This window comes from Gopherus flavomarginatus, chromosome 7 (genome assembly GCF_025201925.1).
Source record: "Gopherus flavomarginatus isolate rGopFla2 chromosome 7, rGopFla2.mat.asm, whole genome shotgun sequence".
Taxonomy (NCBI): domain Eukaryota; kingdom Metazoa; phylum Chordata; order Testudines; family Testudinidae; genus Gopherus; species Gopherus flavomarginatus.
The window spans coordinates 107,213,333-107,240,847 of NC_066623.1; the positions used below are offsets into that span (position 1 = coordinate 107,213,333).

Here is a 27,515-nt window from a genome sequence, read left to right on the forward strand (position 1 = left end):
CACACAATGTTTCCTGTGTGTCCTCATTCTACTACCCAGGGATAAACACATAGTTTCACTGGAAATGGGTTTGAGCTTTGCCCAGTTTCTGCCTTAATCTGTCATCAAAGTGGAATCAGCTCTAACATCTGTCATCTGGATATCAAAGAGGGCTTAAATTTTGCTCATGAGATGAAGATGATGTGTATTAGAATATCTGTTTATGCTCAAGGAGACATTTTAAAGTGGTTTTAAAGTCTCTAAGGCTACCTTAGATGGATCAGGTTGTTCATTTGAAAAGCTTAAAGAGTGGAAAACATGTCCTTTTGTTCAGTTAAAATCAGTTCTCACTGCACAAAGCCTTTGGGCTGGAGTAGGAAGAAAGATCTTGATTCAAGAAACCTTCTGCCAGCTTGAAATAACACTTGTGCATTTACCAGATGCTATTGAATAAGCATTTCTGCTTCAATTATTATCCTGAACAGGTGGGTGTGAGATGCAGAAAGCAAAATTTCAGGTCACCAGTGCTACCAATTCTCACAATTTTATCACTGCTCTTGTCATTTTTCTTAAAGCTCCAGCACCTGGATTCCCGTTGTTACATTAGAATCTCAGTTTACTTAATTTATTTTTAGATGGAAAGTTGTGGTTAGAGCTTCAAGAGATAGTCTCTAAAGGCTCCAATACCTAGAGACAGATTAGAAGTTCACAAAATTTATTTTAAAAAACCTTAATGCAATCTCATTATATTTTGGAACCTGAAACATGATTTATGAATGCATAGGATTGTCAGTACATTGCCAGAATTTCACTCTTTCCTTAATGCTTTGAGTGCTATATGTCAGAGGAAAATCCATTTTTATTAGTGTTCTTTAAAGTCTTGTACTAAGACCTGTAAAGCATTTGACTTAGTCCTTCATGACACTCTGATTTAGAAAAAACCAACACTGTACAAAATCAATGTAGCCCACATCAAATGGATTAAAAGCTGGTTAACTGATAACGTTCAGAAAGTAATAGTAAGTTAAGAGTCCTTTTATGGGAGTGTTTCTAGTGGGATCCCACACTGATCTGTTCTTGGCCACATGCTATTCAATATATTTCTCAGTGATCTGGAAGAAACTGTAAAGTAATTGCTGGTAAAATTTGCAAATGACACAAATATTGGTGGAATTGTAAATAACAATGGAAACGGGTCAGTTATACAGATCAATCTGGATCACTTGGTTAAGGTGGGCAAATCTGAACAATGTTTTTAATAGAGCCAATTGCAAGGTCATATATTTAAGAACAAAAAATGTAGGTCAGACTTACAAGATGGAGGAGAGTACTCTGTAATGCAATGATACTGGAAAGGACTTAAGGGTTATGGTAGATAACCAACTTAACATGAGCTCCCAGCATGATACCGTAGCTAACAAGGTGACTATGATCCTTGGAGGCATAAGCAGGGGAATGTCAAGTCAATATATGGCATTAGTGAGATGATTACTGGAATATTATGTCCAGTTCTGGTGTCCATGCTTCAATTTTTCAACATCCTGTTCGGAAAGTATTCAGAAAAGAGGTACAGGAAGAGATGCTTTATAGTGAGATACTTAAGAAACTTGATCTATTTAGTTTATCCAAGAGAAGAGTAAAAGGTGACTTGATCACATTCTGCAGGTTCCTGCATTGGGAAGAGACTTCTAATAGTAGTCAGTTCTTTAAACTAGCAGAAAAGGAAATAAGGAGATCTAATTGGTGGAAGCTGAAGTTAAACAAATTTAGATTAGAAATAAGGTAGGCGTTTTTAACAGTGAGGAGCAGTAATTAACCATTAGAACAATTTACTGAAGGATGTCGTGGTTTCTTAATCACTTAGTCTTTTGATTAAGACTGGTTGTTTTCTTAAAGATATGTGATAGCTCAAACAGAAATTATGGGCTTGCTGCTGAAATTACTTGGTGAGGTTCCATGGCTTGTGTTATACTAGAGGCCAGATTAGATTATCATATTGGTCCCTTTGGGCCTTAAAATCTATTTATCATTATGACTCTAAAGCAGTGTTTTTCAACCTTTTTTCATTTGCAGACCCCTAAAAAAATTCAAATTTGGAAATCTCAGACATAGTCTTTGGGACCCCCTGAGGTCTGTGTACCACACGTTGAAAACTACCAATCTGTAGGTTTGAAAAAATCCTCTTGCCCACTCACTGATGACTAGTGGGAAGCTCTCCCTGATGACTGTGGAAACCTAAAGTACTGATTTCTGCAGTTTAAGTTTTGATTTAAAAACTGTTGAGTTTCTTGTCCTTATGGTTCTAAAGTTAATTTTCCAAGTGTGAACTGATGCAGTGCTCTGAGCTTTCATATAGAGCTGGTGCTTCTCCTGATGCTCATACTTTTCCCAAGCAGCACCAGAAAAATGAAATGAACAAAACTGATTAGTTTCACAGCTGCCATATAGAACACTGGGCTAGATTTGTATTAATTTCAATTGGCTGGTCTAGAGATTGAAATAATCTGTTTGGCCGCAAAAGAGAGGGTGAAATAGAATTTCAAGCTACTTTATTAGACTATCAAGAAGAATGCTAATTGTGATATTTGTTTTTGAGCTGTGGATACGTATCTAGTAGAAACTTGACTAGGCTGGATTTAAACATAGGTAAAAGGCCAATTCCCTGAATAGTCCACTCTTTCAGCATCCTTAAGATCTATTTCTTTTGTTTGTTTGTGTTTCTACCTAAACCACCAGTGACAGGAGTTTCCTCATTCCTTCTGTCAGAGTACAAAAGAAATAAACTTTTCTCAAGTGCCACAGGAATGAAAGTGTTCTTGAGACTTTGATGGTCAAGACTAGAAAACTGGTGAGGTGTACTGGGCTTCTGCACAAGAAGTCTGTTAATGGAAGCCTTAGTGTGTTAATGATAAGGGTCCATCACTGAGGCCTTCTTGGAATATTAACATAATGAGAGCTTTGTTCCTTCTCATCTTCCTCAATACCTGGTATAGGAATGGGAGTAGCAGAAAACTTATTATCCAGCTAAAGTCCCAGGTGGAACTATTTACAATCGAGGCATGTAATTTTTTTCAAAAGTGCCTGAGTCACTTAGATCCATTAACTTTCAATGAGACTTTTGCTCCTAAGTCACCTTAGGCCATGTCTATACTACACAGCTACAGCTGTGCCGCTAAAAGGTGCGCAATGTAGCTGCTGTTTGTCGGCAGGAGAGAGCTCTCCTGCCAACAAAAAACTTCCACCTCCAACTAGCAGTGTTAAGGCAGGACAAAGCACTGTTCACACCTGCACTTGTTGACAAAACTTTTGTCTTTGGGGGGGAGGGTGGTGTTGTTTTTTATAACACCTCTGAACAACAAAAGTTTTGTTTTTTCACTTGCCAGTGCAGGCAGAGGGTTAGGGCCAGATTTTTAAAGGCATTTAGGCACCTAAAAATACAGATAGATGCTTAGTGGAATTTTCAAAAGCACGTAGGCACCTAACTCCCATTGAGGTCAACCTTTAAAAATCAGGTCCTTAGGCACTTTTGGAAATCCCAGCCCTAGAGTATTTTTGAAAAAACTTAAGTGCATTGTAAAAAATATGAAAGCAACATACATTTTCCTAGCAAAGGATGCTCAGGAGATGACTAGTTTTGAATTTTTTAAAGTATATTTGCTATCATTTAAATTCTCTTTCTACTGCCTCTTTTTACTATTATCCTAACAGTAAACCTCAATGTGGCCTGCAAGTTTTTTGGCCCCTTGATTTTTACACGTGCAATCAATTGAAGTTACAAAAGATAATTTAGCCATCTAACTACCTGATATCTGGATGCAAATAACAATTTTACTCACAAATAAGGTAGTTCAAATTTAGACATTTGTTGTTTGTTTGTATAAATTTGTGTGCCTGTCTTGTTTACTAAAATTTGGCCGCAATCTTTTAATCTTAAAACTGTACATATTTTGGAACATTCAGTTGCATGGAGTCTCATATTTAACAGTTTCATGGGGTTGTTTCTTTGGAACTAAAAGTGTTTCTCAAGAGCCTTTTTTTATCAGCTCTCAGTGAAAAGAGGAGAGCAAAGCCATCCGCTTACCACAAAGCAGTGCCACCACAAAGGAAAGATTAAGGGTTTAGAGAAAGGTCAATGTGGGTTTTTCTCTAACTAAACACTTTCCTAAAGTTTCCTTGTGGAAAAAATAATGAAGTCATCTAAGAGTTTTTAAAGAATTTTTATTTCTTTTTCACCGTCTGCATTCGCTTGTCTTCCCAGCATGGATGTTTAATCTTTCTAGGCTTTGTGAATTGGCCCAAATGAATAAGTGGTGAGTTGTCTCTCTAGGAGCTAGAGGCTTATTCTAAGGCCCTAATCACTGAGTAAACACATCTTTGCCCTCCCTCTCTTACAACTGCTATATAATAGTCGAGATTCTAGCACAGTAACCTGGATATTGCAGGGATCGATGCTTTGAAATGCAGAACGGCTGATCCTCAAAAACAGACAGTGCCTGATCTTCCCCTGTCTCTTTCTTCTTTTTAAATTAAATATCACCACAAAGATGCTGTTTTATTGCTTGATATTGTGCATTAGTGCCCTGGATTTTCAAGTTTAGTTTCAGTCAACACTGTTGGCTGCACTTATATGGAACTCTGCATGTTAGGCTTATTAATGGCCTTTCCTGGCACATGTGTATTTGGTTCTGAAGAACATTTAAATTAAATCAGACAAACATTATTGTATATTACTAATCCCTTTCTCAAAGTCTAATGTTCAAGTGTACTCTTCTTTTTGTTTAAACAGACATTGCTAAGCTTTACCCATAGCCAGTGTTCTACATTATAAATATACTGATTTTTCTAAAAATGAATTGCCCCCAAATTGTATCCCATATCTTGATATATTAATGCAAGGTACCAGATCAATATCCTACGCAGATGTTACTTCTTATGGATAGATTTTCAATTACCTTTTATAAAAATTATATGCAAAGACACTCACCCATTTGCCATACTTGTCACTTGCCATCTCAACATGGATGTTTAAGCGGTATTTTTAAATAATGTCCCTAACAATAATTTTTGTGGTTTTCTGTTGCTTTTCAAAAACTGTGTGTTTGATTTATTCAGCTACCAGATATCAGAGAATGGTTCTTTCCCCAGTCATCTTTTTCTCTATATTATTCCCACCCCACCTTCTTCCCCTTTGTACATGCAGATATACCAGTCACTTCCCTTCCCAACATGTGGTCTGCCATTACATCTCCATATTATGGGGAGGATGCACAGTTGCATTGTTGGCTACCTTCATTGCAGATTTAGATACTGGTTTCTGAAGAACTATGCAGAGGTGATCCTCTCCCTTGCAAGTACAAAATCTCTAAAATAGCCTAGTCTTCAGCAAAATGGGAAATCATAATTTGTTTCCAAACTTGGCTCTCTTATGGCAACAACCAAGCTAACAACAATCCAGTATCATTTTGTTAAGCTGAACTTTTACAATTTACTTCGTTGTGACAAAAGGTATGTTTTTGGTAAATGAGGACTGTATTCAATACTGTATTTACTGTGCAGCAAGCCAAAATTAGTTAGTTCATTCTCAGACCTAAATGTGAAATGGATGTTCCTTGGTATGCATTTTTCAGGAGGTTGTCAGATGTTTACTGCAGGTACTTTTGTTTAAATAAGCTTTTTATTTTTTGTGTTAAAATGCATATCTTTAATCTTAGCCTACTTTAAGGATATCCCAAATCACTTTTTGGAAATAAGAAGAAAAATTCACTTTTGGGCCTTTACTTGGATTTTGAAAGAGAATGTTGACTATTCGGATTAAAAATATTTGAGTGGATTTTGGGGGATGGAGGGTACTTTGACTTTAATTGCAAGAGTTCGATCTTTCTCTTTCCATGTTACTAACCTGTATGAAACAGCTGAATCAGAACATTACAGAAACAGCCTTTGTTTATGTTGAGTGTCAGCCTCGCATTGTAGATAGTCTTGTGCTCACTAACACACAAACCTACAGTAGCCATTTTAAGTTACAAAACAGACTTCTTAGACAGGTGTTTTCACTGATCAGTATTTTCTCCTGTCTTTGCAGAGAAAGCTTCTTGCTATCTACCTCCACCATGATGAAAGCGTACTAACCAATGTGTTCTGCTCACAAATGCTTTGTGCCGAATCTATTGTTTCATATCTGAGTCAGAACTTCATAACCTGGGCATGGGATATGACAAAAGAAGCGAACCGAGCAAGGTAATACAGTTTGAGTTGTGAGCTGAGCTGCTTTTGTTTCAAGGAAGCTTGCCATGTCTGTGTAACAAATGTTTTGTGTCTTGGTGTCTATTTAAATAAAAAAATCCATTCTGTGTTCTCTAGTCTAAGTCAGCCTAGCTCCAATGAAGTCAATGGAGCTGTGCCAGTTTACACCAGCTGAGAATCTGAGTCTCTTTGTTCTCATTATAAGATCACTCACTGTTGTTATAGAGTCTGGGAAATTGTTTACTGTTTCTTTCATTGCAGATTTAATTTATTTTCTCACATCTTCCTTTGCAAGCACTAGAGCACTATAACCATATTTTTAAGATTTTTGTTTTGAACTGCCACAATGAGTGAGCAACACCTGTTGATTGACAATGAGAGGTGATTATATTAATTAACTACCTGGGGACCCTGTCAGAATTATTTTTGTTATTGCAATTGGAAAAATTATCATCTTAAATAGAAGATATTTAAAAAAAAAATTATAAAACTAATTATAAAGGGAACAATTCATGTGACTGATATGAACAAAACAATTCTGTCAAATATTTTTTGGTAGCGATCAAAAATCACAATGCAAATTTAACATCTATTAATAAGTTAAATGGTGTCTAACAAAATAATTTTAAGGAAGTGCTTTGTAGACCACTCAGCTAGGTAGGTAATAGCTTTAATTCTACTACAAACTGATTGATGTATTTGACTTATACCACAGATTCACTTGCACGTAGTCAGCAATCCATTCATATCTTAATATAAAAACAATTCTGTCCTGTAGATGTTGGGATATGTTTATTTGGTCTGTTGATCGTGATGTCTGTAAAAATGATGAAGGTTTTTAAGTCAGGCCTGTTTGAGTTTCTAATATGGACTTCATTTCATCATGTTTGAAGTGCACATATAACTGTCACTTGCCATGATGCTATTTTGGGTGTGGTAATGCAAAAATAATGTGCTGTTTTGTGAACAAAAGAGGTTAAATTAATTCACTTAAGGGCACCTTCATTGTTGTTACCTAATTCAAATTATTATTGAACAATTACAGATCATCCAGATTTGTGTTCCTGTTGCCCTGTGGCTCAGTAGTAACTGGATTTCTGAATATAGACTTTATCCATTCTTATTCCTCAAACTTGTAAATTGTGTTAGTTTTTCTTTAGATGAAGGGTGTCAGAGTAAAACAGAGCAATATTCTTGTGCAGTAATTTACTTTAAAAAAACCAAACCATTGTGATCTGTTTCACAGGGTATCTTAACTTCACCCTGAATATCTTCAGTGTTGCAAAAGCCTCCCATCCTTTTAATTCCTTTTATTTGTTTTAATGACATCATTGTATTAATCACACTTAGTTAAAGGTGCTGAAAAAAGCAATACCAAACACAGATAAAAATGAAGCATCTAGGGTCTTTCATGAGGCCAAATACAGAGACTGGAGACTTGGCTAAATCTTTTGGTATTGCCATTCATTGGCAGTAAGAAGCCTCCTCCTTTTCTTTTATCCCCCAACTTGATGTAAAAGGAAACACTATTTCTAAACCATCTGTAGTGGCTAAGTTCGGTTGACTACCTGCTGTTATATTGTTCTGTTCTCTATTTAATTCACTAGTTTCTTTTATTTTACAATGACAAAAAATTGCAGTGTAGTTTCTTTTGAAAAACTGTGTTTGAGGGAGTTTTTTATGACTGACAATCAACAGCCATGTAATTGCTTTGTTGTGTTTGACTAAAGAAGTCTATTAAGTAGCACAACTTTGATACACTAGTAATAAGAGTTTGCAGGTTATAGAGACACCTGTGGTGACCAAAGCGACAGAAGCTGCTTGTTAGAAAGAGCCTGTACAGCTGTGTCCTATTAACTCCTTATGACACTTTTAAAACACAAAATAAAGGGCTTGTTTAAGGCTTTATAGCTATTCTCAGTGAATCTAGTCACTGATTGTGTAGCATGATAGGATTCTTAAGCCTTCTTTTTTTGCTTTCTGGTAACATCTTACAACAAAGAAATGGTCATATTAACAGTGAGGTTAAAAATTAGTAAGGGGTAAACAAGACACATTAGCACAAAGTAGCATGATTCATTGTTTATATATAATGTTACATCTTACTACTTAGGTTATGAGCTTCTTGGGCAGGAACTATGCCTCTTTTTCTGTTTGGAAATTGCCCAGTACGCAGTGGGCAGTGCCATAAATAGATAAACACTCATTAGCATCATTGTTTAACTACTAAACTTGGATAACGATAAATTATATACAAAATGTTGTGCATCTCTACAATTATACTTAAATCTTCAAGCAGAAGGGAAAACATAATATGGACCTACTTCTCTTATGCCAGTTTAATTCAGGAGTAATTCCATTGATGCCAGTGGAGCTGCATGCGTATAAAATTAGTGTGATGCGGAGGAGAATCAGTCCCGTTTATTTTATACATTCTGGTAGATGAAATGTAATTCTGTGGGACATCTCAAACCAGGAATACTATACTGCAGTAAAAGGACAGCTTTCACTGTTGTACTGTGAATAATTTGGCAAGGAAGAGAGGCTGTCTGCTAAGGATAATTTCTTTCCCCACCTAGACAGAAAATTATGTAGCCTCTCCTGAGATACTCTGATTTTCTGTTTCCTGCTGTTTTCACGCCGTTTAAAGGTTGGAATCACTGGCATGGACTGGTAATCCTATGCAGAGTCCCAGTGGAGTAAATAAGGATCCCCCACAGGCATAAAGTCCTGTGCTAACAGGTTCCATTGCAGGATGAGGGCCTACAACATAATCCAGTCACAATACAACCAGTTGCCTGTTTTATGAGGACTGAGCATGTTATGTTATTAATGGTCAGAGCTATTGGTAGCATACAGAGATCTCAAAATTTTTGACTCTAAGGCATAGCAGCCCAACATATTGTATTTAGCTCTATCGATGGGATAACTTCACGATATAGTGACTTCTGATGTTCAAGAAAACAGGCATGTGGGCCTGTGTGAGAGAGAGAGAGAGAGAGAGAGAATCAAGTGTTCTCAGCTAATAAGAAGAAAAAGTCTATTGCCACAGTCTTTCCTTAGCAACAATGATATTTTCAATTAAAAACATTTTTAAAAGCGTTGTAATAACCTTATGTAGTTAGAGCCCTACCAAATTCTCTGTCCATTTTGGTCAATTTCGCAGTCATGGGATTTTAAAAATTGTAAATATTATTATTTCAGCTATTTAAATCTGAAATGTCATGGTTTTGTAATTGTAGGGGTCCTGACCCAAATAGGAGTTGAGGGGGTCGCAAGGTTATTGTAGAGGAGGTTGCAGTACTGCTACTCTTACTTCTGCGCTGCTGCTGATGGCCTCACTGCCTTCAGAGCTGGGCACCTGGAGAGCGGCAGCTGCTGGCCGGGAGCCCAGCTCTGAAGACAGAGCCGCCGCCAGCAGCAGCACAGAAGTAATGGTGTTAATGCCATACCATGCCGCTAAATAAATAGCCTAAAATAACCTTGTGACCCCCCCCCAACTTCCTTTTGGGTCCGGAGCCCCAATTTGAGAAACACTGATCTTTCCTGTGAAATCTGTATAGTATAGACACACAGAAGACGAGATTTCACAGTCAGAGACCAGATTTCACAGTCCGTGATGTGTTTTTCATGGCCATGAATTTGGTAGGGCCCTACTTATTATTTTTTTAAATGAATTATAGTCAGAAGTCATAGTATGGATGTCTATTCATCATCAGAAAACTGTTTCGGTAATGGTTTAGATTTAAAATATTGTTTAAAAGACATCCATTTTGAGCCCTATGAAACAGAAACTGCTTCGAAATGTTGAGATTTTTCACCATTTTCTAACAACATTTTTCAGTCAGTTCTGATATGCCTCGAGCCTTGCATTGCCTTAATCCAGCAGTGCTCAACTTCTTACAGGATTCAACCGTATTGGCCCCATCAACTCAGCAACCACTGAAGTATGTCAGTGGGAGTTTTGTAAATTACTTCGGCAGGAACAAAAGCAGGAACTGAGTTTGTAAGCCCAAGTGTTTGGTGATCACTGTTGCTCTCAATGACACAAGAAATCATGCCAGTTAATTAGCACTATGACTATGAGATGTGTTTTTTTATATCTAAAAAGTTTTCAAGCTACACCTACATGTGGACTGCTATGCTGTCAAATAGGAAGACTGTTATAATTAATACAGTAAACTAGATGTTCCATTTTGACTTTCAAGGCTCCTTGTCTCTGATACAAGTTTTACAGGGTAGTGAGCAATCACTTTAAGTAAATGCTGCAGGTTCTGATTGTTTTTGTTGTTTTATTTGGCTGAGATAGGCTAAAAAGTTTCTCATAACTGGTAAAAGCATTGGAATAAAAGAACCAGAATGTATAAAGACCCAGAAGTATAAAATAACTGATATAATAAAATAGGTAACTTAATTTAGGAGAAAAACCTACTATTTTTACTTTATTGTACAAGAATCCCCCAGGAAGAGATTTCTTATTCCCTGTATTTTAATGTTCAGTGAGTTAATTTTTTGGTAACTTTCTTATTTGTGAGTTAGAGTTTAGGTGTCAGCTGTTAAGTCATTTTAGTTGATTTTTGGTACTAATGATAGTAACAAACAAAAAATACTATTTATTTGACATGTCAGTGGGGCAAATCATCTTAACTCTAGAAAGCAAGCATTTTGCTGTTGGTGAAATGACAAATTAAAACAAAAGGTAGATTGACTGTATATGCTAAGGTATAAATGTAACAGTTCAGTTGTCAAAAATACTGTATATGTGCTTTGTGGATCAGTTAATGCTGCTATTATAACATTAGCTTTTCCATTTCCTGATTTCAATATTTAAATATGCAGCTACTCGTTAGGACTGGGATTGCTGAGTACAGGCACCAGTTTATTTATAAATGCCAAGAGATACAACTGAGTCAAAGAGGGAGAGGTAATATCTTTTATTGGACCAACTTCAGTTGGTAAAAAAGACAAGCTTTCGAGCTATACTGAGCTGAGTTATGACCTGAAGAAGAGCTCGGCATAGCTTGTCTCTTTTGCCAACAGAGGTTGGTCCACCAGAGATACTGCCTCAACCACCTTGTCTCGCTAATATCCTGGGACCAACATGGCTACAACAACAGAATATACAACTGACCTTAGCAAGATAATACATAAGAGTGATACTAGATCCTAGCAGCAGTGGGGATGAAGAACCTACGGCCATCCTCTACTGTCATTGGCTTCCCTCTCCTTTCAGTATTTGTATATTCTGTCCAAGGCCAAGCAAGTTCACTTAATCCCAAGGGCTAACAAGATGAACCAATCATGTGTCATGCCCTGGAGCAGGTGATCTATAGTAATGTCACTTGTTTACTGCAGCAAAATCCAGCTAGTATCAGAAACTGCTGGGAAACTCAGACTGAGCCCAGAAGAAAAACTAAAGACAAAGAGATGTGAAAATGTCCTTGCTGTCCTTGGAATTAGATGGCTTGGGGAGGGTCCACCAGGAGGGAGTACTTCAATAGGCTGGTTAGAGGAGCAGATGCAACCTTCCTCCATCATGGCATGGGGCTAAGGAGACTAGATATCTGTCAATGCACCGTATTCCAGATACAAGTCTGGGCACCCCGCTGCAGGTATATGTCCATTAGAGGACTAAACTTTATTTGAGATTATCTGAACTTGGGAATTTTTCAACCATTCTCAATGTTTTCGTTAAGGATGTATTTTCAAGTGTGTTTTTCAGACATTGCTGTATGTGCTCATGCATTATTGCAGAATGAGCGGTGGTAACCCTTGTATTTAGCTTGTTTAATGCTCTCCATTATAAAGATCACCTTTTTTTTTTCTTTTTGCAAAGCCCTAACACCTCCATTGTTTGCAGGAGGTCTTTGAAATTCACCAGAGACAAAGCCCCAGGGCTAGTGACATGACTTGCACTTGCCCTATTAAATTCCATTCAGGTTTGGCTGAGTTATAAACTGTTAAAAATGACCATTTCTCTTTGTCACTTGTGTTCCTTATGGCAAATCCATAACTGACTATTAATATCCTGAAGAACTGGGACCATGCCACAGCTAAAACATCAGCAGCATGTACTGCACTGGGAACACCTCTCAGAGTAGCTGTAGCAGTGATGTCAAGAGAAAGCTCTGACCACACCACAGGGACCTAGTGCATGACCACAGCAGCCCGCCCCCCACTCTGGTGGCACCACATGGAACAGGAACCAGATGGGTTGGGGAAAGAGACAGGCAGGCCAGAGTACTCCCAGCAACTCTTCTGGATCCAGCATATGGCATCACCAGACCATACACTGCCCTTCTGGAATAACTGCCTTCTCCACTGCCAGCTGATATTGTTATTCCTGTAGCTAAAATAGTATAAGTCTGTGCTGCAGTACTGAAAGTTTAGGGTTCAAACCCTGCTGATGATGTATAATGAGGGAGCTGTTAAAGTTGTATCCAATACATTTTGTTTTAACTTTTTCCTTTAAACCCCCCCCCCCCCCCAGGATATTACATATAAAAATAAAAATCTAAGTTAAAAGGTTTAGGTTGTAAAGTCAGGCACTGACAAATTAGGAAATGCCAGATATATTGCTGTCTATGCAATCTGACTTGTTCCCCCATGTATGTATTCATTATGATGAGGTCTTTAATCACATGATTACAAAATACTTTATCTATAGGATCTCTGCTTCCGGCATGGACACACAAGGGGACACAGTGAAGGTTGCAGGGACAACCGTAAATCTGGCATTTCCCCGCTATCAGATGCTTGACTTTGCAACCTGCATAATATTGTTTTTATGTAGTTGTGGGGGGGGGGGGGGGGAAGGGGGGTTGAATGAACGCAGTAATGTATTTGTTTGAAATGGGCCATCCTGCTTATTACTACAAAAGTTTTTGTTTTCATCCTGCTGATAATAGTCCACCTTAATTTATTAGTCTCATTAGAGTGTGTATGGCAACACCCATTTTTTCATGTTCTTTGTGTGTGTGTGTGTGTGTGTGTGTGTGTGTGTGTGTGTGTATATATATATAGATAGATATAGGTATAGATATAGATATCTATCTTCCTACTGTATTTTCCACTGCATGCATCTGATGAAGTGGACTTTAGTCCATGAAAGCTTATGCCCAAATAAATGTGTTAGTCTCTAAGGTGCCACAAGTACTTCTCGTTTTTTAATAATGTATATGTACATCTATACACACAATACATATGCATATACACACACTATATAAAAACAGCTTCTTTGGGAGAATGTTAAATGCCCAGGTTAAGGTAGTGCCAAATAAAGGTTACTCCCACTAGTGTGTATGTATATATAATACATGAGCAAACACACAAAACAAGCAACTAGAGTGTCTGTTAGCTTCTTAGCTTTTGAACCCCAAGCCCTTGGGTGCAATATTTCAAGACATTGCCAACTTTTCTCAGTTGTGCTGACAGGTGCTTGTTAGTCTTAATGTTCAAATGATAGTTTTTCACTTTGCTGAATCTTAGTAAAGAGTTAATTGACTAAAGCACTTCTCAACAGCAGGTTGTCCTCACCTGCAATTTCCATCATCAAGGATTAGCCATATTCACAGTTGCTGACCCTTAGTACTAACCTAATGAATGATGCATGCCTGAATAAAGACCAGTTGACTATAATACTCTAGCTCTCCAGTCCAAATTTGATCCTCCAACACACATGCTGCAGGTGTGGGGTCTATGTGTTCTGGACTCAATCATTGTTAATTTCTGACTGCTTCCCAGGGACTGAATATAGATTCTGTATAGGTGGCTTGCAAACCAGATGGACTTGTTCTTTGGGCATTAAGACTTTCAGTGCACACTCAAGCTTTTTTATGCGGTTTTGTCAAACCTACCTATTCTTTTTGCAACATTTTGTTTAATATCCTTTAAAAGCAATACAGTGCTAGTCACTAGAATCAGCCAGGTCAAGAGTCTAATTAATGTTTTAAAAATAAAGGTTCCCAAACACCAGGCGAGTTTGTCATTTTCTCTATGGTTTGTTTTGAGGAGGAGGAGGAAAGAAGGTGAGGAGGAAACCCTCCTGTTCCATGATTAAATCCCACCCGCTCATTTTCTCCTTTTCTACTTTGCTTTTGATTTTAGTGGCAGTCTTAACAGAATGTCAAGATCAATTTGCAGCATGGTTTAACTCAAGGTTTGCATTCTGCCAGCAGCAATTGTCCCTACAAACAATGCCGTGTGTTCTTGTAACTTCAGAAGCTTTTAGAAGGATCATGGCAAGGGCAGCATCTAATGACTTTATTAGTGTAGGGTTTCAAAATGGGCTCAGTAATTGTTCACATCTCTTTGTCATCTAGTCATAATTACTGCATAGTATTGTTCAGGGTTGTGCTTGTGAATAGTTTCCTAATAGCACTGAGACGAAGAAAAAAGGAAAAGGATAAAAGGTGATTGTCTCTTTAGATTGGGAACAACCCATCCTGTATATAGACGATGGTTAAACTGTTTATAATACTTCAGACTCTCATCAGAAAAGGTAAAATATCCTTATTTTAAAATGCATTTTCTTTGAAGTGATTTCAAATTTCTAGTTTGAAAATATTTGTTAAACAGATTCAGAAGCCTTAAAACCTAAAACTAGAATGTATTTTGTTTTAGTCATGATTGCTAGGTTCCACATTATGTTGAGGCACATGACTGAGGGGAAAAAAGTAAATTCTCTCCATTGAGCTGATTAATATACATACTTTTTAGTTAATAAGACATGCCTATCACTGTCCTCTGGGCACATTTCAAAAATTTTAAACTACAGTGTATATAAATTTAATATGCAAATCTGACACATCAAGTATCAACACCTCAAAACCACACCAGTAAAAACTTAAATTCACACACAGTTGCCTTTCAAACCTCTTAAGACAAAAGCCTCTGAATACCTAGAACTTGACTGAAGGTAGACTAATTTGGGCTCAGCTGGATCAGTGAGGAAAGTGAGATCCAGAGTTGGGAATGCTGTGCTTTCAGTCCTGGACATATATAAGGACTATCAGTCAGAACTGCCCTCTGCTGTTGACCTGGAGCAGGGGAGAGTTGGTCTATTAGTTAAGGCAATATAAGATTTAAAACCACAAAGGGCTTTATAGCACAAAACCAGCACCTTGAACTGAACCCACAAATGTATTGGAAATGTGTGTAGTAAATGGAGCTCAGCTGTAATGTGCTCCATACAGAAAACACTCTTAAGAAAACAGGTAGCTGCATTTTACACTACAGTAGCTGAAATTGAAAGTGGTTTTCAGGCAGAGCCCCTTGTATTGTGAATTGTAGTGATCCAGTCTGAAATGACAAAGTCATGTGGGGAAGTCCACATCTGGAAGGAAAGGTCACAATACTTTGTTTATTATGTCTAAACTTAGATTGCGAGATTTTTGCAGTAGGGACTTTGTCCTTTTCTCTTTCCTTTAAGTGCCTACCACTTTTTTAAGTAATGTAAAGATGATAACCTCTTCAGCACACGCAAATGTATAAAACTATCTTGGCCATTGTTGATACCTGAATATCCAAGCAGAACTGAGGATTCAATCTAACAATTTGAAAATAAATTTTGTTAACGAAAGTCAGGCATATTCCTTTAACTGAGGAAGCACATCTAACCAACTACTGCTCTGGAGGTGTCTCGTAGCCAACCAGCCACACATCTCTCTTAATGTGTTCATGCGTTAGCCAGCTATCTCTTGTCCAACTATATCTCACCAAGATGTGGCCAGTCAAACCAAGCGTAATGAAAAGGAGATGCAAAGATGTGGGTCATAAGCCTATCAATGACATTGCAGCCTATGCACTCTCACTCTCAGTTCTCATAGCCTCTCACCTTTGTTGAAGAGGGAGTGTGAAAGAACAGAACTCTGTGTTCCCCTGGCGAGAGAGGGGAGGCAGAAGAGCAAGTGCCATGCACTGACCTCTGGGATCTCTCAGAGAGGAAAAAGAGAAGTCAATCAAGCACAACTCCATTTAAATCTATAAATCTGCCTCCATAAAACCTTACGATCAAATGGTATTGAAGCTCCTGAGAATGCTTGACCTGACTCCCTCACCAGAAGTCGTCAATCAACAAATAAAAAGAGAGCAGTTTATATACTATAGTAAGGCCTAAAACTGAACTAGAAGGCCTGGATATGGATGGTACTGGGAGATAATGCAGGGGCACTTCTACCTACTCTTGCAGCTGCTATTGGTCTTCACAACATACCTGATTGAACAGGGACATTCCCATCTGGAAATGCAGAGTGCATATATCTTTCCTCCTGGGTTAGGGCTGACACTGCTTTGACATTCAAACTGCCCACCCCTTGTGTTGGTATAGTGGTTAGCTGCATTATGTTTTTATTGTGGTAGGTTTCTGGTGTGTTTTGGGCTCACCCAGACCCCTAGAAGAATTTTTCCCACTGCTGACTGTCAAGTGCAGTGGATCAGCTTTGCTTACCTCTTAGAACCTAGTAGTCCAGACAGGGACCAGGGTATGTTTTGATTATATTTTTATGAATGATTCTATCAGGTGTCCAGTGGTGGATGCTGGAATTGGTTTTAGCAGTCGCCAGCTTCAAGTGTGAACCCTGGCATGCAGCCTAAGGGTATTGTCTTAACCATGCTGTACCGTGCAGAATGAAGGGAGAGCTTCCGTGTCTTTCAGACTAAGATATCTCTCTCCTGTATCCTTTAACCTTGCATGAGGGAAGGGTGATTGAGATCTCTCCTGGGTATGGCTACATTTGGAATTTCAAAGCGCTGCCCCGGCAGCGCTGCGGGAGCGCTGCTGCGGCAGCGCTTTGAAGTGTGAGTGTAGTCAGAGCGGCAGCGCTGGGAGAGAGCTCTCCCAGCGCTGCATGTAAACCACATCCCTTACGGGTGTAGCGTGCAGCGCTGGGAGCCGCGCTCCCAGCACTGCTTCCCTGATTACACTGACGCTTTACAGCGCTGTATCTTGCAGCGCTCAGGGGGATGTTTTTTCACACCCCAGTTGCAGCGCTGTAAAGTGTGAGTGTAGCCAAGAGTCAATAACTATGGCCCTAGAAGGCATGGTACTTAACTACTTAAGGTGCTAACAGTGTACTATGAAGACCATACATAGCAAGCTTGTTTAATACACTATTGCATAGCCTCATATTTAACATTTTTTCATTTAAATACCTAATACATAAAATGTTATTCTTAAATTAACATTTTAATGAGATTTCTGTTGACTTTGCAGATTATAAAATTAATATTAAAAATAATTAGGAGTCTCGCATATTTAATATTTCTTTGTGCTTTAGAAAACTTCTTTTCCAACATCACAGATCCTTCTGAAGTTTTATGGTTTCTTTAAGTAAGTTAAACCTGATGAGATATATAAATATCTAAATCCTGCTCTTTCAGAATGGCTTTAGTTGGGTTGAGGACTGAAGACCAATGGGACTTAGAGGTTGTAATGGTCTTAGAATGTAGAAAACAGAAATTTTGTGTCATCCTGATATCCAGTTTAGGAAATAACTATAGGAATATTTATACAAATGTGGAGTAGGTTATAATGGAGAATCCAAATAAAGCTTCTGCTTATTACACATTGGGTGACTGCTGAATTGAAAAAAAAAAATTACAAAAGATGGTCTCAAATCCTATGTACTTTTTCGTATTTATTGAACTGTTTTTTGCATTTCTTCTCATCAGATTGGGATTGGAATGAGATTTCATCTCTGTATTTTGAAGAAAATTTGCTAGATTTCCAATTCTTTAGCATCATAGAATTTTTAGTGCTATAAGTGTAATCTATACATAGCTCTTGATCCCCTGTAATACTACTGATATCAGTGGCCATTGCACAAGCACATCAGAATTAAATTATATGGCACTCGAATTTAAATTATTTATATGTGCTTTTCCAGTATTGAACTCACAAGGATAAAATATAAGGCTAAATTGCACTTTGTGTGTTCTCCATTTCAATATCATTATTTTTTAAAAATGAGAGAGATCAGTAACATCACCTTTCAGACATAAGCAATATGTTAGCAAAATATATGCAAAAGTACAGTATTTTAAGTGATGCTGAATAGTCCTATAGGTATTTTGAGCATTGATATTGGAAACATTTGTGTTCAGAAAATTCTCTCCATTCTGTTAAAGCTTGGTAATGGTTTTAAATAATTTGACTTCAAATTCTGGAATTGTATAAAATGTCTTCTTTTAGTATAAGGCAAGTTTTACGTAATAAAATATTTAGACTTTGAAGGAATAGAAGCATAAATCTGGAGATGTAGTTGAGAAATTATTTTTATTAAATATGTACAATAAGCCTTATTTACAGAAAGAGAAAGGAAAGGACGAAGCTAAATTTTTTTCTCTGAACCCATGAAGAATTAGCAAGACAGTGGCACCAGCGTACATAATAAAAAATCAGGATTCCATTGTGTGCATTCAGAGTATGCTGTTCAGTGGTAAAGCACCACTTACTCTGCACTGTCTTTAATTGAATGAGTTTATTGATTTAATCTAAAGGTAAAATAGAATTAACTATTTGAAATCTTTTCACTTAAACCAGGTTATGCACTAATAGCCCGTCAGATTTTTTAAAATCCTAATGTCTTGGAGAACTGGATGAGACCTGAGATGGGTAATGGAGTGTATGTGTTGCTGTTCACCTCAATACCATGAGTTTGAAAGTTGTTACCATATAATGGCTGTTCTGTTGCCTCCGTGAAATAAATTGATGGTCTCAATCCAGTTATCAGTAAGTCAGGTGTCCACATCTCTTAAAAACAGTGTCACAGTTATCATCTCTTTTGGCAGAATGGGCACGGAGACTCAACTGCTCTCTCTCCTACACGTGGTTTGACTGAATCAGGATTAACAGAGGTAGGCAGTGCTGCTGCCTGTGTCATACATCTTTGGGCAAATATAGAGAACTAAGTTCTCGAGAATGGTCGGTCCTATGCTAAATTCCTTTATATTTAAAGTTTCAAGCTATTTTAAAAAGTCTTTAGAGGTAAAGAAGACATTAAACTGGTAAGCAGGTTACAAACTTTTATACATGAATATGTTGGAGTTGATGTTTTTTAATGCAGGAAGGGGTTGTTTTCTATGTAACTACGTTTATTTTTTTACTGTAACAAGCCAAATCCTTCACTCAGTACATACTGCAGTATTTAAAATAATACACTGTATTTACTTTAGCTTTTATTAAACTCTTCCTGGCCAGCTTCATTGTCTTATAACAGATACAGAACCTCCACCAGTAAGAATCAGAAGAGTTTTAGAGCTCATTTCCCAGGAGCCCTTGCTTTAGGTTGGATGCACCATAGCCCATTCAGGGCTTTGAAGATTAAGGTGGTACCCAATGCAGACGACAGGTGTGATATGTTCACATCAATCAGCTTTGTTTAGAAGGTAGGCTGCCGCCTACTGCGTTAGCTGCTGCTCCTGAGTGTCATTCTGAAACGTCCCCAGGAAGACTGAACTGTGAAAGATTAATCTGGACATGACAAATGCATGGACTGATTCTAGGCCCACTGCAGTGACAAATGAGCTTAGTCATTTGGCCAGCCGACGATGACTGAAGGCCTTTCTGGCCATTGGTGGTACCTGAGCATCTAGGAGCAGTGAGGAGCTGGGCAGAACTCTGAGCTGCATACCACTTAACCATCAAGAGAGAGATCTTCATTGTCACACAAGGTACCCTTTATAGCTAATGCCTCAAAATGCCTCTTTCTTCAAGGCAGCTCCTCTCCATTTTGCATATGGTTGCAATGTCACCATTGCTTGAGGAGGTGAGCTGAGTGAATTCTGCATGCTGATGGCATTGCAATTTCCCACAATTTCCCCTAGTAGTTTCACATAGATGTTGATTAAGAGAGGCAATACAGTCAATCCCTGTGAGAGGACTCTACAGATGAGGGCCTGTAGAAAAGTTACCCCTCACTGCTACTCTTTGAATCACCCCAAAAAGAACAACCAGAGCCAATTTAAAAACAATTCCACGTGACTGTGCCAGGTCCCATAAGCAAGTGAATAGTACTTCATGATCCAGTGTTAAAGGCCAAAATGATCCAGCAGAAAGAGAATGGTGGTTGATTGCTGTGACCAGGCCATCCATGCTATGAATGTTGAAGCCCTTCTCAAGTTACAGAGCAAAAATGGTGGCACAATTAGATGTGATTTGCAGTTTCAATCCCTAATCCACAAATCCTCTTTACAAGAAGAATTGAGATGTGTCTCTGTTGTTACTGTGTTGTTTAAATTGAAGTATTAAAGGAACACTGTCAAACGTTTATAGTATTTGACATTGTGGTTTTCAATTTTACATACCACTGTTTGTTGTTATTTCTACTGTGGTAGCACCTAGGGGTCCCTGCTTTGGATCAGGGCCCCGTTGTGCTAGGCACTGTACAAACACAGAGAACAAAAAAGGCACTTCTTGCCCTCAAATGCTCGCAAGGTAAGTGTAAGACAAAAATGGGTGAATACAGCAACATATGGGGGAGCCTACGGAAGTAATGAGACAATACTGGTCAGCATGGTAAACAGTGATCACAACATACCAGTCCTTTCTTAGTAACAAAAAAGATACATTTATACTCATTGTATTTGGTTTTGGGGTTGTTGAGTTTTTTTGTTTTTTCTATTTTTTAAATCCTGCGTTTGTCTCCTCCTCTGTGTTTTTTGAATGGCATTAAAACTTGGAAATCTGTGCTGTTAAACAAAAATATTAATGTCAGGCTTATCACATCCTGTCATGTACCATTGATAAGAGTCCATCTTTGGGACTGGTGATTGTTTAACGGTGGTCCCAAAATTAGCAGGAAGAGCAAAAGAATTTTTGTGAGTGACTAAGGCTAATGATGTCTTTATTTTTTTCATTTTCCTGGTGATAGTTTCATTTTTGACTTGTTTTATGTAAGGAGCCAGGCCCTACCCCTCACTTACCTTTCACATACAGTTTGCACAAAGTCTATTCTGACACTGTTTTGCAGATCTCAAGTAAGTGTTCACTCACCACAGGTCCTCTGCTGCTCTGGCGCTTGGGTTAGGAGTCAGGTAGCATGAAGTACGTGTCTGTGCGTACGCTCATGACCTTATATACCGCTTCTTCTCTGGGATTACTCAGGCTCCTTTCATGAGTTTTCCCAGTAATGCTGCTTCTGAAGTGTTTTTGTGCCTGTTATGGGGTGGGGTGAGGCAAATATGAAAATGGCCTAGATGTTTAGCTTTGGAAATGGCTCTTCTGACTGCATTATCCTAATATTAAGATGTGTTAGATTTTTTTGCCCCCCAAAACTGTGACCTATAGAATCTTTTCAAATATAAAGCAGTATAGGAATTAGGGAAAATTAGGATTTTAAAACCAGGCACAGTGTCAAAAAATGGAGTATTGCCATCCCCAAGCATGCAAAAATCATGCACTGGGCCAGCAAAAATCATGAACTTTGGCTTAAAAATCATGAGCTATTAAAAACAATAAACTTCGGATTCTTTTTATTTGCTTCTGAGCCATTACAGTTCATGTTTTCGTGCTTGTCTCAGCAACGACAAGGGCCAGAAAAAAATTTTTAAATGAAAGTTGAGATTTTCTCGATCACAAGATTTAGAAGCTGAAGATTTAAAAGAAACATTAAATATTGCCTAATTCATGATAAAATTGCAAGAGAGTACAGAGTTTTTTGTGGCTTGTCATGTGACAGCAGCTGTTCTTGCAGTGATTTTCTTCAAGTAGTCAACTGTTTCCTGTGGTCTTTTATTCTCTTGTATGAGGAGATATCATCCTGATTTACTTTGAGACCCATGCACGTAGAATATTTATGAGGGAACTTTAACACCTTGTTAGTATTATTTGGAATAGGTGTGTGTGTGTCTGTATGCTTTCTGTGCCATCAGAAGCCCTTCAAAAGCTATACCTTTATTTCACCTAGATAACTGTATTTCTCTGTTGGTAGATTTTAATTGATGGATATGATATGTCTAATAATCCTATTCCCTTTCCAGACAATTTCACGTAGAAGAATTGAGATAAATCTTCATAACCTGTTTCAGTTTTTGGTTTTGCATTTGTTTTTACAAAACTGTGGTCAGTGCCTGTATGTTTATTTCCCAGCTTTAAAAGTTCTGATTTAGTTACTCAAAGTTCCCAGGAGAAGTAGAGAATGTGCTACTGCTTTAACACTAAATTATTTTTATGCAGTTTATTTTTGTAACTTTCTTACAGGAGTGGTTTTTTTTTTTCCTATAGAATTTTCCCCCTAAAGAATCTTGGTCTTTCTCATACTTCTCCACCCCACCCTAAATCATCTCCCCCACATACACACTAAATATTTTTGTAATTAAAAAACAAAGGAACTAGTAGGGTGCCATTTACCCTTCCTTTCTGCCAGTACTCCTCCATTTCCACTTTTGGTTGGAGATCACAGTAATCCAGCTTGTTGCAGAAAACAAGTCTTCCAGTAGTGACATCTGGCTTTTTGATGAGCTCCACAGGTATTTGTAATGTGAGTTCTGTTGGCAGCTTTGGCGATTCACTGGAAGAACTGGCACACTTTTATCTAGATGAGAATGAGAAATCCCCTTGTGAGAGAGAGAGAGAGAATAAAACGCTTGTTTTTCTCCATGCCACTATTAATTCTCTCAGAAGTATGAAAGTAGTACTGATAACTGCTTGGTAGCATGGTATGCTTAATGAGTTTGTTGTGTGATATTTTGGTGAAACAATACAGCCTGTGTACACACAATCCACTTTATAATCATTGCATTGCGGAACTGAATGAGAAGATGACTAGAGTCTTATATTTAATGTGTTTTGTGTGTGTGTATGTTGGTTTAAGAGTGTAAAAGGCCTATTAAGTCATGCAGTCTAACTCCCTCCTAGTTTTGTTTATCTTATGTCTTTCTATGGTTTTGTCCAGCAAAATTGTAAGTCCTATGCAATGAGACTTCTACCACTTCTTGGGGGACTGTTCAACAATCTTAATACCTATCACTGACTGGGAGTTTTCCTTGCTATATCTCCTCAAATTTTCATTTTTTTAGTTTCATTTCATTACTTCTAGCAATACCCACGGGGCTGAATCCTGGCCTTGCTGAAGTCAGTTTGCCATGGCGTATTGCCATTGATGTCAGTGGATCCAGGATTTCATCCCAAGTGTTCCACACTTAAAACTCCTCTCTTTACTTGAAGTGTATGTATGTGTAGGCTGTTATAAGGTCCCCTTTTATTGGAGCTTAGCTAAACTGGGTGTCTTTAGCTTGTTAGTTAAATCAGTCCCTTGATCGTTTGTATTGCTCTTAACCAATCTTCCTTCAGTTAGTGAATATCATTTTGGTAAGATGGTACTCAGAATTCAGCGCAATATTCCAGATGTCCAGAGTATGTCAGCATTCTGAACTGGTACTGTTCAGGGGACTTCTCTTGGCTCGTAATGTTAATGCTACTCTGTGACACCTATGCAGTCTAGTAGCATGAAAGAATAAGAGCACTTTTCATGTCTGGGAGTATGCTTGTCATGGTGTATTCTCATAAATTGAACAGGTTTTCAAATGAGCAGGTTTTCTATCACCCACAATGGTTCCAGACGGCAAAAATCTAGTAAACCTGGATAACAAAGGAGGCAATGGAAAAATTTCAGAAATGCATTTTATAGCTTTGAAATGTTTTTAATAGCCACGCCCTGCTTGTTGTTGCCAAACTAAAGGATGTCCTTTCTCCATGTTAAGATTATGTTGTAGCAGAAGTTGGCTCTGTTTTCCCCCACACACACACTTTGCGCACTTTCAACTCCAAATCCACTTTTACAATGATGAACTTTTTCAATTTTCAGCCCAATTTCTGAGCTATTTTATTAGCCAGAAGTATACTGATTTAAAACTTGTGTTCTGATTCTGTTTTGGATTTTGATATCAAATGATTCTGAGCACATGACATTTTAATGCAGTTTGTCTTTTCAAATAGATTTGCCTTCTAATGCATATGACAATAGGACTTTGCTCATCAGTTAGAGCATACATTTCAGAGCAGTTGTTACCTAAAATATTATCATAAGGCATAAGAAAACACACGATTTAAGTTGCTTTTCATGAACATAATTAAGAATTAATAAGCCTGTACCAGTGGCTAGTCCTCAGATTTTCCACTGTTTTGCCTTTTGTGACCTGTGTTATTAAAAGTCCATTATTTTTACAGACTTTATTAAATTGGATCTTATTAAAGCATTCTATATTTGCATTTGGTCTTTCATAATTCATTATTATTATGACATTTACTTTTTACCATCAGATCTGAAAACATATCATAAGCTACCCTTTTCTCTTGAAAGAAATGCTAATTTCAAACAGTCCTCTAATGGAAGAGAAAAGCTTTATCAGTTTTTTCATTTATTCAAGATCGTGTTAAGAATACTAATGCTAGACTTCGGTATGCTAATATCTGAGCGCTTTTTTTGGTCAAAAGCGTAGAATTATTGTTTTTAGACCACACTGCTAAGTATGAAACTGAAGGGGCTACTGCTCTGAAAGAAAATACAATTCTAAAGTAGTTTTTTTTTTTAATTTTATGACCTATTAAAACATTTTAATGTTTTCATTGTTAAATTATGATTCTTGTATGAATAATAGTAATTTTATACTTTTTTCATTGTTTAAGTAATGTCCTTATTTAATTTTTAAAAATCTATCATCTTTGAAAACTTGAAAAAATATTCAATAAACCAGTTTTCTATTGTTCAGAGAACAATTGGCTAGATACTGAACAGAAAAATGGAATTCACCATCAAATAAGTCACTGCCATTGCCAGTTAAAGTTTATTATAATGCCTCCCATCTGGAGTCTATCATCTTTGAAAATGTGTTTTTTGTGATACATTTTGAGGGATAAGGAACTCCACAACTGAACACAGCAGCCCAGATTTTAAGCAGTATATAGCTCTGAAGTAAATTGTCAAATTTTAATATTTCTTTAAGGAAGAGATGTGTATTAGCTGAATTCTTTTCTGAAAAACCCACTGTAACTTAAAAAAAACTCTACAATGTAAACTTATATTGTTTTTCTATACTTTTTAGGTTTCTGACAATGTGCACTAGACACTTTGGAAGTGTTGTAGCCCAAACAATTCGAACTCAGAAGACGGATCAGTTTCCACTTTTCCTTATTATTATGGGAAAACGATCGTCTAATGAGGTGTTGAATGTAATACAAGGTATAATTGTTCCTTTATGGTGGGGACCTATTTCTTTTATGGGTATTGAAACAGTCAGAAGACCTCTTTGTTATTAATTCTTAGTCTTCGTCGTGAGATTTTTAAAATTTTTATTATTAACCTGTTACAGAACAAAAACTGCATTACAGAAAGATAAATAGCCATTGTACATAAATATGCTGTGTAATGTAACACTAAAGGATTGAATTGTCATAATAAAATCATGGTTTAATATTTTTTCAGATAGAGAATTGCATTGATATTAATCTGTCTGGGCCAAGATTTCTAAAATAGGAGCTAAATATAGGCTCCTAAATCCATATGTAGGGAGCTGCATTGGTTTTTGTAAGTGCTGAGCACCGAGCTGCGATTAGCCCCATCATTTAGTGTGAGCTAATTTTGGCCCCAATCCTGCATTCAGATCTGTGTGATTGGAGCCCTGTTGACTTTAATGGGATTCCATTTGAGCATGAGCCCGCCTGCATAGATCTAACTATAGAATGGAGGCCCTCAACAGACTCAAAGTTGCTAATATAATGTCCAAATAAAGGAGGGATTGTGCTGCTTACCTGAGTAGTTGGTTCTTATTTAAGTAGTCCCAGTGACTTCATTGACACTATTCAGGTGAGAAAGAGTTGTTTGGATGGTGCCCTTAGGCTGCAGTTCTTCAATAACTGCAAATTAAAATACGTCAAAGAGGCAGAATTCCTTCCATCCTGTTGTTTTGCTTTACCCTTAAGTTTGCCTTTATGAAGTTCTGTGCTCATTTGCTTTGTTTCTTATACCTAGCTCCGTTCATTCTAGTCCCCTTGCATTTTCTTAGGAGAGTCTTAGCCTCAGGTTCCCTCTTCAGAGAAGGAAAATCTGTTTGTTGTTGCAATCATTGGCTTCTCTCATTGCCCTTTCCTTCTGTAGAGTGGACAGAGGGATAGTTCCTCTGGAGGAATCACCAGTGCTCCTTCCATCAGTTGGTCAGAAGAGTTACTTTTTATTTATGCGTGTACTTTCCTTTTTAACAAAATCTGAACAGGCTACTTCTAAATCTACGTTTTCCACCAACTGCCACGGAATTTATCTCCCCTAAGGACAATGCATGGTTAAATATTTCTGTGCTCTACCAAATCTGCTTATTTTGGGCAAATAATTAAATAACTATATTATTTACTCTGGTTTATAGGCTCCACTTCAACCAGGTACTTAAACATGTGTGTGACTTTTAGCATGTGAGTTATCCCATTGAAGTCAATGGTGGTTGTTTGCTTAAAGTTAGGCATGTGTGTGAATATCTTGCTGAATCAGAGTCTAAGGATTGTTGTAAAATATTCCAGATTAGTCCAGTTCAGTCTCTGGGATGTATATTTTATTATGTGTGGGGATTTCTGATACTAGCTCCTTAAATTTTAAGATGGTGATATACCCCAGTAAATGCATCCTTTTATTGTGGGACTGAAACTATAGCAAAAAAGTGACACATCAATTAAATGTTGCTGTGTTTTATGTTTTCTAAAGAAATGCAACATGAATGCCTTTTAGGATTGTATCATCAAATGCATAGTGCCCTATGAAGTCATATGCATGTGTAGCAGGCCAAATACAATTGTTTCTGTTTGGGGAGTAGACGATTCTACTAATGAACTATAGAAAACCTTTCAAATCTTGACTAGGAGTAAATTTTCAAAAGCACCTTTTCAGAAATGATGAAGGCACGTGAGAGCCTAAGTTCTTCTTCGAGTGATTGCTCACATCCATTCCAGTTAGGTGTGCGCGCCGCGCGTGCACGTTCGTCGGAAACTTTTTACCCTAGCAACTCCAGTGGGCCGGCAGGTCGCCCCCTGGAGTGGCGCCGCCATGGCGCCCAATATATATCCCTGCCGGCCCACCCGCTCCTCAGTTCCTTCTTACCGCCGTGTCGGTCGTTGGAACTGTGGAGCGCGGCATAGCTGTCCTCCACGTCCCTAGCTCTCCTTGTTATCTATCGTTTATCTCTAGCACTATTGTAGTTGTTAATTAGATTGTTAAGTGTAGATAGTAGTAGTTAAGTTAAGTAGTTTGTAAATAGTTCTTCGCCGGGGGCTTAGCCCTTCCCGGCACCCGGCACCAGGCTCATGCCTGGTT

The 27,515-nt window shown here is 37.8% G+C and overlaps 1 protein-coding gene across 3 annotated transcripts in view; it reads left to right on the forward strand.

The window, feature by feature from the left end:
- The window catches only part of FAF1 (Fas associated factor 1), a 318,043-nt gene that overhangs the window by 219,145 nt on the left and 71,383 nt on the right, over window positions 1-27,515 (forward strand). For all 3 annotated transcript variants that reach the window (XM_050961673.1, XM_050961674.1, XM_050961675.1), the window contains 2 exons: window positions 6,062-6,216; window positions 25,264-25,400. In XM_050961673.1, coding sequence (XP_050817630.1) covers window positions 6,062-6,216; window positions 25,264-25,400 — 292 coding nt within the window. The remainder of the gene's footprint in view (window positions 1-6,061; window positions 6,217-25,263; window positions 25,401-27,515) is intronic.